Genomic DNA, 10444 nt, shown 5'->3' with positions numbered 1-10444 from the left:
GGGAACTGGAGATGAGAAATTATAGACGTGTTTCCCATCACGGTGAATCATCAGAGCACTCAGAAGATCTCTGTGCATTTACCCGGATATTTATAGCAGTGCTTAACACCAAGGCTTAACAAAACCAGGAGTTTCTGGATTTCCTGTCCCAACAGCCAGCCTGGTCAAGGCTATGATCTTTGGCTATTGCAACATCATTACAATGGGTCACTCAATTTTGCGGAGGGAAACAGATTAAAGCACTCTGACTCGTGGAGACCTCCTAGTTCTTCAGATTATTAACCACGGCAGCTAAGGAACTGCCTGCTGGAAAGAACACTCACTCCAGCTTTAGCCTCTGCTGTCAAACACACCCCAGGGCTCTAGGTAAGAATTTTTGCAGTTTTAAAATGTCCTTGAGTTTTAATGTGCGTCTTGGTTTAGCTGTAGCTCATTTTACTAATCTGTATTTGTTACAAACTAATTGCAATTATTTTTACTGAAATCTGCCTCATCTACTAGATGTTCCCTGTTGGCCGTTTGTGCTTAATTCTTTAGCTGGGAAATGGAACTCACCTGTGTAATTATTTCTGGTGGCTTTCTCAATTCTGCAAATCAGTGCTGCTCACAGGGAAGGTTGTACCAGTCTCTCACCTGACTCCTAAGTGTAAGGATCTTTCTGGTACTGGAGCATATGCACATAACAAGTCTGATGCGTTTTTCAACAGGACGCATTTTATGTTGTGATCACATATATCGTATTTGACTTTCTACAGACGAACTGCTCTCATTTACTGTGTGTAAATATCCTCCGGGTATTTCTTGATATCACACTAAAAATTGTACATTTCAATGTTGTCTTCATTTAGATCCAGAAACTAGAGCCACTCATATTCCTGTGGCTGTTGGCTTATGCTGGTCACTAACATTTATGTGAAGGTCTTTGATTTTGGAACGTATGTGCTTCCTGGCTCTGCCATTGCATTCTCTGGCACCATTCTGTTCTCTTTCATTGTAGCAGAAACCACAAATTGCAATTATATTAGGCTTTTAATCCAAGCACGTCAGAGCACTTCACTAGTATAAGCTATCTGAGCCACACAATGGCCCTAGGAGACAAGGAGGGAATATAGAGGATAATTTCCCCACCACTGAAATATAGAATGTAATACTTTTGAAACCAATAAAGTTACCTTTATAACTGATCTTGATGTGTATTTTATAGACTCCTTCCGCTCCACCCTGTGTTTTTAACAGTAGGAATTCTGTACTGTTAGGATATTTTCTAACACCTGTCTTCAGTATCCCTTAATCTAGCATCAGGCTTTTACTTCTCTCCTGCTCTCTCTACTACTCTAGTGTCTAATCTCTTTCTGGCACTCAGCTGTAAATAAATTGAGCAGAGGGTGAACTGGAGCTGCCCAGGGCCTGCTTTATATTTACATGCCGGCTTTCTGTGTTTGCAGCCTGTCAGTCAGAGAAGCCCCTTGCAAAGTGGTTCCAGGACAAATCCCAGGTTCTGGTCTGCAGGACAGCATTCATTCAGTGGGTGGAGCGCTCTGGTGCCTGCTCCAGGGGAGGTCACCTGTGCTGTGTGAGGGTTCTGGCTGCAGTACATTTTGTTGGATATTTTTTAAAGACAGTGAGGTTTCTCCTCACTCCATCAGATACCCGGGTACTGCAATATTCTTCTGGGTGGTAGCAGAACCAAAAGGACAGACCCAACTCTTCCAGGCTTTATGCCATTGCAAGCTCCTGCTAGAGGCATACCAAGCATGCAGTCTCTGTATATTTTTCTCCTTCCTTTGCTAGACTTGAGCAAACAAAATTTGTGTGAATCCTTCTACCATATCCCATCACAATGTCAACCAGTTCTGCTGTAGTGTGTGATTAGTTCATAGTCTGTAAACAAGGATACCTTAGGAAGGCAAATCCCAAGTTGCTCTGATGCTGGACTGCCAGCTTTCTAATAACCTGCTCAATGCCTCTGTCCTGTAAGTGGCTTGGGGCTGAATGCCTTACACACCTATGGGGAAAACACAGGGTTTGCAAGCGTAAATGAATTCCTGTGTAACCTTCTCCACACCCCCCGGTGGCTCTGAGGGTGCAGACTCTGGGGTGCGCTTTACCTCCTGGGTCCTGGCTCATTCTGTCCATCTGGGTCTCCCTGCTGAAGTCAGGACTCCTCTACTGGTGGTGTCTCCTGGGAAACAATGGGTAATCCCTGGGGACCGTACTCACTTCATAAAGGAGCAGACAGTTCTCAAATTACCAAACACCCAATGAGCTTTATATAAACACTCGACAATGCAAAGAACAAGTGATACGATCTATAATACAGGTGACTCTGGCTAGACTGTTAAAATATAGATACGCAGCCATCTATGGAGTCTGCCCTAAACCCTTTTTTCTTTCATTTAACCACTCACAAAGTCTCCCTGACCCTAGTTGCTAGGTCAGCTCTCTAGCCTGCCAGCCGCCAGGCCAGGCACCTGTCGATGCTGCAGGTGTCTGTCTTGCCTGAGGGGGTCCGAGGAACCGCAGAGTGGTCTGGGTCTCAGCAGTCGCTTTCCATGGGATGGGCTAGCGAGCTTAGTGATCAGCTGTCCACTTTCCCTCTGCCTGAGGCAGGGTGACCAGATGTCCTGATTTGATAGGGACAGTCCTGATTTTGGGGTCTTTTTCTTATATAGGCTCCTATTACCCCCACCCCCGTCCCGATTTTTCACACTTGCTGTCTGGTCACCCTAGCCTGAGGTAACGGTCAGTGGCAGCTCAGCGGTGTGCCGGACAGCCACTCCCTGCCCAGTGGTGCGACAGGCTCTGTGGGAACCGAACTCGACCGTTTCCCACTTGAGGGTTGGGAAAACTGAAAAACAGCCAATCAGTGAGGGGAGTGGGACGCTTCCCTCCTCTCTGTCTCTCTCATCTGTCCCCCCAGAATGAGCTCCCCTCCGTCGAGAGAGATGGGGCTGCTCTACTTCCCTCCCTCCGACCTCCTTTCTGTGTAGGGGAGGTCGCCGGACAATGGGGCAGCAACGGTTCTGGGATGCCACCTTCAGCCCTGCCCGGGCCCAGGTCCGTTCTGGTGAGCAGTAAGGGGGGCTCACACTGGTCGGTCTGAGGAGCCGCCCAAGGGAAAGCTATGTAAGAACAGACTGTTGTTCTTAGACTGAATCCCAGTCACGTTTGTCGGAGCCGAAAATTTCAGACTGGGAGAAATTCTCAAATTCTGCAAGAAAGTGGAATTGGTGTTTACTGTAAGAACTTGGGTTTCCAAACTCTGCTGTAATGTTGCCCCTCAGTTGACTTTACAGTGGCATTTGCATCTGCTGGCACAGTAACTGGTTCCTTGCCATCAGTCCCGGTACCAGCGTCAGCAATTCTTACTAGTGTCCGTACGCCATCCCCTGCATTGGCATCCAGGTGAACTTGCCGGCTTTCCCCAGCAGTGGTCTGAAAGCAGTTTGCACTGGTGCCATGTGGGATCCAGTTCCCAAGGGGAGTAGCCATTCCAAGAAATCGTTGGAATCAGCCTTGTGTCTCGGGGTGAGCTGGGTGATGCCTGCGCCCCCTTCTCCAAAATCCCTCACTTCCTGGGGGTGGGGGGGTTGTCTGCTAAAGGGGGAGGGATGGGGGAGCAGAATGGATCTGGGTGTCTCTCCTGTTCTGGGAGCCCCTGCCCCAGCCCCACTCTGCTGTCTGAGTGGGGGATTCATGTAGGGCATTTTCTGCAGAAATCCTTGTGAGAGAGCCAAGCTCACACAGGGCTCGTCTTCAGGTTTGTGTACACTTGAAAGCTCATCTCTTACCAAAAGAAGTTGGTCAAGTAAAAGCTATCCCGTCCCCCACCTTGGGTCTCTAATAGCCTCTGACAGACATGGCTACAACCACACTGCATATAACATTGTGATTGGCATTTAGCATCTACATTGATAAAATGCTTGTAAGGTTGTTACCGGTGCTCACAAGGCAGGGGGAAATCTGCTTCTCCGGTGTGGCTGGTTTTATACCTCAACTAGTTTTCAACCTGGCTTATTTTGTAGGTTTCTCGTGTGCGGATATTTTTCTGGCATAATACACTTCCCAGTGGGAAGCTTTGAAGTCTTACACACCAATGGACATCCAGTGGATTTGTGCTGTCACCATAATCCTAGCCTGGTTCTGCAGAGCTTCCTCGGGACACCAGACCTCAGGTAAATCAAGGCGCATCCATGATGATGCTATTGTCTAATGCTCGCTTCAGATTAAATGGTGTGCAGAAATTTACCAAGCTGTTTATAGAGCACAGGGCTAGAAGGGACTGCAAGGGCCTTCTAATTCCCCCCCTGCCAAGATGCAGAATGTGCTAGGTCTAAAACAGTACAAGGATGATCCCTAAATCTTAGCTTTTCATGGCTTTGACCCTGCAAACGGGCAGACCCCTGTGGAAGGGTTTACAATTGCTGGACTGGGCAAACAGGCTCCTGTGCTTAAAGGGGGCTTTGCAATTAACTTCAGTGGAAGCAGGAAGGGGCATCCAGTGCTGATGTACAATACATCTATTACATGTTGCTGTAATGTCTAAACGCACCTTGGGTGTCCGAGAAAAATACTCCTCAATATTTCCCAGTGAAGCCGAATGTAACAGGTTAATCTGGTGGATGGGGCTAATTTACAACCTGAAGGGAACTGGCAACACAATTGTTTCTTCTCCTAAGGAATGTTTGTTTGCTATCAAAATGCAGTGTGTGCTTCCAATGATAAAAGAGAGGAACTGAAACCCTTCTGTTCCCCACTCAAAGATAAATACCTTCAGGTGATTGAGCCACGTGACTTGGGGACTCAGTGTTGCAGTCTTCTCCCACATGAAACTTCCGTGGGGCCAGATTCTCCAGAGCTGGCCCAGAGAGGTGTAAATTACACCTGGGCACCAGGAAGGAGTCCCTGTGCATGAGGACATGTGGTGGCACCGTTACCTGCTCTGCTTCAGGGTATCCACCGAGTGGAGATAGCTCAGCAGAGGCTGCCTCGTAGCCCAACTAAGGCAGAGCAAGCTGGAGTCTTCTCCTTCTTATGCATCAGCAGCATGTAGCAAACAATTCAAGGCAAAAGCAGCAAAGAATCCTGTGGCACCTTATAGACTAACAGACGTTTTGCAGCCTGAGCTTTCGTGGGTGAATACCCACTTCGTCGGATGCAAGTAGTGGAAATTTCCAGGGGCAAGTATATATATGCAAGCAAGAAGCAAGCTAGAGATAACGAGGTTAGTTCAATCAGGGAGGATGAGATAACTAACCTCGTTATCTCTAGCTTGCTTCTTGCTTGCATATATATACCTGCCCCTGGAAATTTCCACTACTTGCATCTGAAGAAGTGGGTATTCACCCACGAAAGCTCATGCTGCAAAACGTCTGTTAGTCTATAAGGTGCCACAGGATTCTTTGTTGCTTTTACAGATCCAGACTAACACGGCTACCCCTCTAATTCAAGGCAATTACCTCTGTGCAACCTCACTGAAAGCAAGAGGGCTGCCCAGGTGGCTGCAAGGCATCATTTGACTACATGAGATTGCACAGGTGCAACCAAAGTTCTTGATTTGAACCTAGGATTACTGGTGCTGGAAAGAGCCTAGTGTAATTTTCAGACACCAGAGCTCTGCTCAGCTGAGTGCACATGGCTGATTTTACATCAAAAATGTCTTTTCCTGGCTGTGCGCACATGTGCTGGGAGGTGGCTGAGTCAGCCTGGAAGTGTGAGAAACGTGATGTTTTTCACAGGAACAGATTTATGAACACTGGTGCCCTGTCCAAGTTACAATTACCCATGCCAAGCCTTGCCATTTCAATGGATCCAACATTCTTAATTACCCATCCTAAACTGCTGAGTCTTGCTTTTGAACATTGTTAAAACCCATGCTTAATCCTGGAGGCGGTGGCAGTTTTATGGTGGTGCAGTGACCTTGGTGCAAAGCATTTTGAGATTCTGTGTCTAAAAGGCCATTTGTCTTCTGTGCAATATCAGAGTTTGAAACATCTGTTTGGTTTTTTTAATTTCTCTAAAACAACTCATTTTATCCATCTGCTTTTCCTGTTTCAGTTGAACCTCCCCGCAATCTTCAGATAATTGATCCTGGACTTTTAGGCCATCTCTATATAGAATGGCAGCCTCCACCTTCCCTGCTAACCCTCGATCAGTGTACAATAAAATATAAATTAAAATACCGTAGCACGGGCGATGCAGATTGGAAGGTAAGCTAAAGCATAGCTTGATGTATAGGATATTGCTACTGCTTCCCCTTGGTTTCATCTGTCGATTACACCTTTTTTAAGTGAATGGTATGAAGTTGGTAAAAAAAAACAACTGGTAATTAAAGCAACTTCCTTTGACAAGGCCAAACTGTCAACCAAACAGATGAATGATGTAGAAACGTAAGTCTGGGAATAGGATGAAAATATTTTACAGCTTAACAGCAGCCGCCAAAACCTTTGGGACCTGCTTCTACAAACACTTCCGACTGGGTGTAGCACTGATTGCCAAGAGTAATTTCATAGTATTCAATGCACTAGGATTCAGTCTCTGCAGAACTGGGAGTCTGTAAAGTGCCTATGATCCTTCGGGATGAAAAGTGCTTTATAAATGTGAGATTACGTTTGATTCATTCTCATAACATTCTAACATTTCTTTTACCCATGATGGTATCTTTTATTCCTGTTTACATTTATCTCTGAGAGATGGTCTGAACCGAAGTCATCCATAACATAAAATTGCCCATCTTATCTCATTAAAATGTAGCAAGGAGGAAGCAGATATGCCTGCTGCAAGGAGGATTGTTGAAATACTTGTCCGTGGGCAGGGAGATAAGGCTCCCACATGGGTAAAAATGTAATGGACCCAGAGGAACAGACACCCAATACTCCAATTGCTCACTGTCAGATATTTAGAAGTGCCAAAAAAAAAATCACCCAATATTGTGTTGGACACAATTCTCTGTAGGGCCATTTGCAAAACCCATGGCAGACAAGGGGAGGCTTTTCAGTGACCTCAGCGGGCCCCTAGAGAACAGGACATAGAATCATAGAATCATAGAATCTCAGGGTTGGAAGGGAACCTCAGGAGGTCATCTAGTCCAACCCCCTGCTCAAAGCAGGACCAATCCCCAACTAAATCATCCCAGCCAGGGCTTTGTCAAGCCGGGCCTTAAAAACCTCTAAGGAAGGAGATTCCACCACCTCCCTAGGGAACCCATTCCAGCGCTTCACCACCCTCCGAGTGAAAACGTTTTTCCTTATAGACTAACAGACGTTTAGTCCGAAGTGGGCATTCACCCATGAAAGCTCATGCTCCAAAACATCTGTTAGTCTATAAGGTGCCACAGGGCTCTTTGCTGCTTTTACAGATCCAGACTAACACGGCTCCCCCTCTGATACTAGTCCCTAGTCTGTAGCAGTGAATGGGATTCTTCCGTCCTAAGTTCAGGACTCTGCACTTGTCCTTGTTGAACCTCATCAGGTTTCTTTGGGCCCAATCCTCTAATTTGTCTAGGCTCCTCTGTATCCTATCCCTACCCTCCAGCGTATCTACCACTCCTCCCAGTTTAGTGTCATCTGCAAACTTGCTGAGAGTGCAGCCCATGGCATCCTCCAGATCATTAATGAAGATATTGAACAATACCGGCCCCAGGACCGACCCTTGGGGCACTCCGCTTGATACCGGCTGCCAACTAGACATGGAGCCATTGATCGCTACCTGTTGAGCTCGACGATCTAGCCAGCTTTCTATCCACCTTACCGTCCAATCATCCAGCCCAGACTTCTTTAACTTGCTGGCAAGAATACTGTGGGAGACTGTATCAAAAACTTTGCTAAAGTCAAGGAATAGCACATCCACTGCTTTCCCCTCATCCACAGAGCCGGTTATCTCCTCATAGAAGGCAATTAGGTTAGTCAGGCATGACTTGCCCTTGGTGAATCCATGCTGACTGTTCCTGATCACTTTCCTCTCCTCTAAGTGCTTCAGAATTGATTCCTTGAGGACCTGCTCCATGATTTTTCCAGGGACTGAGGTGAGACTGACTGGCCTGTAGTTCCCCGGATCCTCCTTCTTCCCTTTTTTAAAGATGGGCACTACAGTAGCCTTTTTCCAGTCATCTGGGACCTCCCCCGATCGCCAAGAGTTTTCAAAGATAATGGCCAGTGGCTCTGCAATCACATCCGCCAACTCCTTTAGCACCCTTGGACAGGGCTGCCCGGGGGGGGGGGGGCGGAAGTGGGGCAATTTGCCCCGGGCCCCGCAGGGGCCCCCATGAGAGTTTTTTTGGGCCCCTGGAGCAGGGTCCTTCACTTGCTCCGGGGGCCCCGGAAAACTCTCGCGGGGCCGGGCCCCTGGAGCTTCTTCCGCTCCCGGTCTTTGGCGGCAATTCGGCGGTGGGGGGGGGGTCCTTCCGCCGCCAAATTACCACCGAAGGGGGGGCCCTCTGCCGCCGAAGACCCCAGGTGCCCTGAATCCTCTGGGCGGCCCTGCCCTCAGATGCAGCACATCCACTCCATGGACTTGTGCTCGTCCAGCTTTTCTAAATAGTCCCGAACCACTTCTTTCTCCACAGAGGGCTGGTCACCTCCTCCCCAGGCTGTGCTGCCCAGTGGGTGTCTGGGTTTCTCCGCTTTGGTCGGGGGAAGTCAGAGAAGAAAGAAAAAGATCTTTGGAGAAAACAGTCCGACTTCTCTAAATTAGCAAAGATAATGAAGAAGAAATAAAGAGACAGCCTAGAAGAGCAGGAGCAGACGCAGATGTAGCAGCAAAAGTATCTTGTAAAATGCAGATCAGGAAGAAAGACAGACAGATAACATCATCGTGTGAAATATCGGTACCTAGTGTCCTGCCAAAAGACTTGATGCGGACAGGGCTTATTAACTAACTTACTCTCTTGGCAGCCCCGAGCACACAGAAGAAATGAAAGATGAAGTCAGAGCATGTGCCCACAGGGAGCAGCTTGTGTAAAAGGCTGCGTGAGCGTCAGAGCCCTGGGGTAGTGAGATTACTCAGAGGCTGGTCAGAAGCACATGGCTCAAGAGACTTTTTTATATTCTTGGGCTACTAAAAAAAGTGCAAGTGCAGGGGCTGTGTGCATCCGTTGCAGTGATGCAGGTGGGACAGGAATCGGGCTCTGCTGTTTCTCTTCTTTTTCTTTAAATAAATCAATCCCATTTCTTGCTCTTTCATTTTAATCCTTCTCAATTTCTTTTTCTTTTTTGTTTTTTTAATTTAAATTTCATTTGTTTTCAAGTTACTTGGTGATATAAAATTTTTTCCAAGTTCAGGAAAAATATTAAATGCTCAAAAAATTGTCTGTGTCCCAGATTTGGTGGGATTAATTCCCAGCAAACTAGGAATTCCTAGCTCCATCTCCTGACTTGGGGAGATTGGTTGCACTTTGCCACATGAAGAATCAGTTAAAAGGGAACACAGATTTGCGTGACTCAGCTCCTTCTGCTGCTAGGTCCTTCTAATCTGCGCTGGCACTTTCTACAGCAGCTCTGTTAAACGCTGCATGCTGCAAAGGGACCCCTGTCTCTTCGTTAAGATGGTCCCCTGCTGCAGTGAGAGACCCATACAAACGAGAAAGTAACTGATTAAGGGGCAACATACACTGGTTGTGTTAAGGAAGAATCTTTCCTTCTGGGCAGGTTGTTCCAGAATTGTCTGTTTGGGAGTTTTCACACCTTCCCCTGTAATATCTGGTGCTGGCTACTGTTTGAGACAGGCCATGGGAATGGTTGGATCACGGGATTAGATTGGATGAATTTCAGTGTTCCATTACAGTGCCATGAAGGATATCCATCCCCATAGAGGGAAGTGCAGGGGAGTGAAATGTTGGGTGCTGGATAAGCATTGGACAGGGCAAATTTTGTAGGAATGTAAAAGATCTGCATTGTGTCCACAGGAAACATTGTGTGTGTGTGTGTGTGTGTGTGTGTGTGTGTGTAACCCTATGGTGTATATATAACACAGTACAGTGTAGAGAACAAGCACGCACAGCAAACTTTGCAGCCAATATAAACACCAAAAGTTGATTGCAGTGTTGTGTGTCTTACGCCAGGTTGTTTTTACTAAGAAATTAAAATATGGCGATGGATTTGATCTCAGCAAGAGAACTGAAGCAAAGGTCCAGACTCTGCTGGAAGGACGTTGTACGAATGAATCTGAAGTGAAGAGCGACTGGACTCACGCTACCTTCCAGGTGCCTCCAAAAGGTAAGGCGCAGGCTGCCGGTCCCCACGCAACCTTTCCAGGCCATTCACCTTCCTGGAAAAATGTGTTGACCTGACTGAATGTTCCACAACCAAGTTATTGCTGCCCCAGTACAGCTCCATCACCTGAGGTGCATTAGGTGCAGCAGAGCCTGTCAGGCTACTAGATGCAAAAACTGTTCTTTGCCAGGTTAGGCCATTTTTTTTGCTTAGCAAATGGTCATTGTTTGAGGGTT

General features: G+C 47.1%; 1 protein-coding gene across 1 annotated transcript in view; it reads left to right on the top strand.

The window, feature by feature from the left end:
* Nucleotides 1-217: 217 nt before the first annotated feature.
* IL13RA2 (interleukin 13 receptor subunit alpha 2) overlaps nucleotides 218-10444 on the top strand; it is a 30064-nt gene continuing 19837 nt past the window's right edge. The window contains exons 1-4 of the mRNA XM_045030672.1: nucleotides 218-366; nucleotides 4026-4175; nucleotides 6058-6209; nucleotides 10058-10211. Coding sequence (XP_044886607.1) covers nucleotides 4097-4175; nucleotides 6058-6209; nucleotides 10058-10211 — 385 coding nt within the window. The 5' untranslated portion in view covers nucleotides 218-366; nucleotides 4026-4096. The remainder of the gene's footprint in view (nucleotides 367-4025; nucleotides 4176-6057; nucleotides 6210-10057; nucleotides 10212-10444) is intronic.

This window comes from Mauremys mutica, chromosome 9, assembly GCF_020497125.1.
Source record: "Mauremys mutica isolate MM-2020 ecotype Southern chromosome 9, ASM2049712v1, whole genome shotgun sequence".
Lineage (NCBI taxonomy): Eukaryota > Metazoa > Chordata > Testudines > Geoemydidae > Mauremys > Mauremys mutica.
Note: the sequence above shows the minus strand (reverse complement) of the source record. Positions and strands in the feature narration are given on the sequence as shown.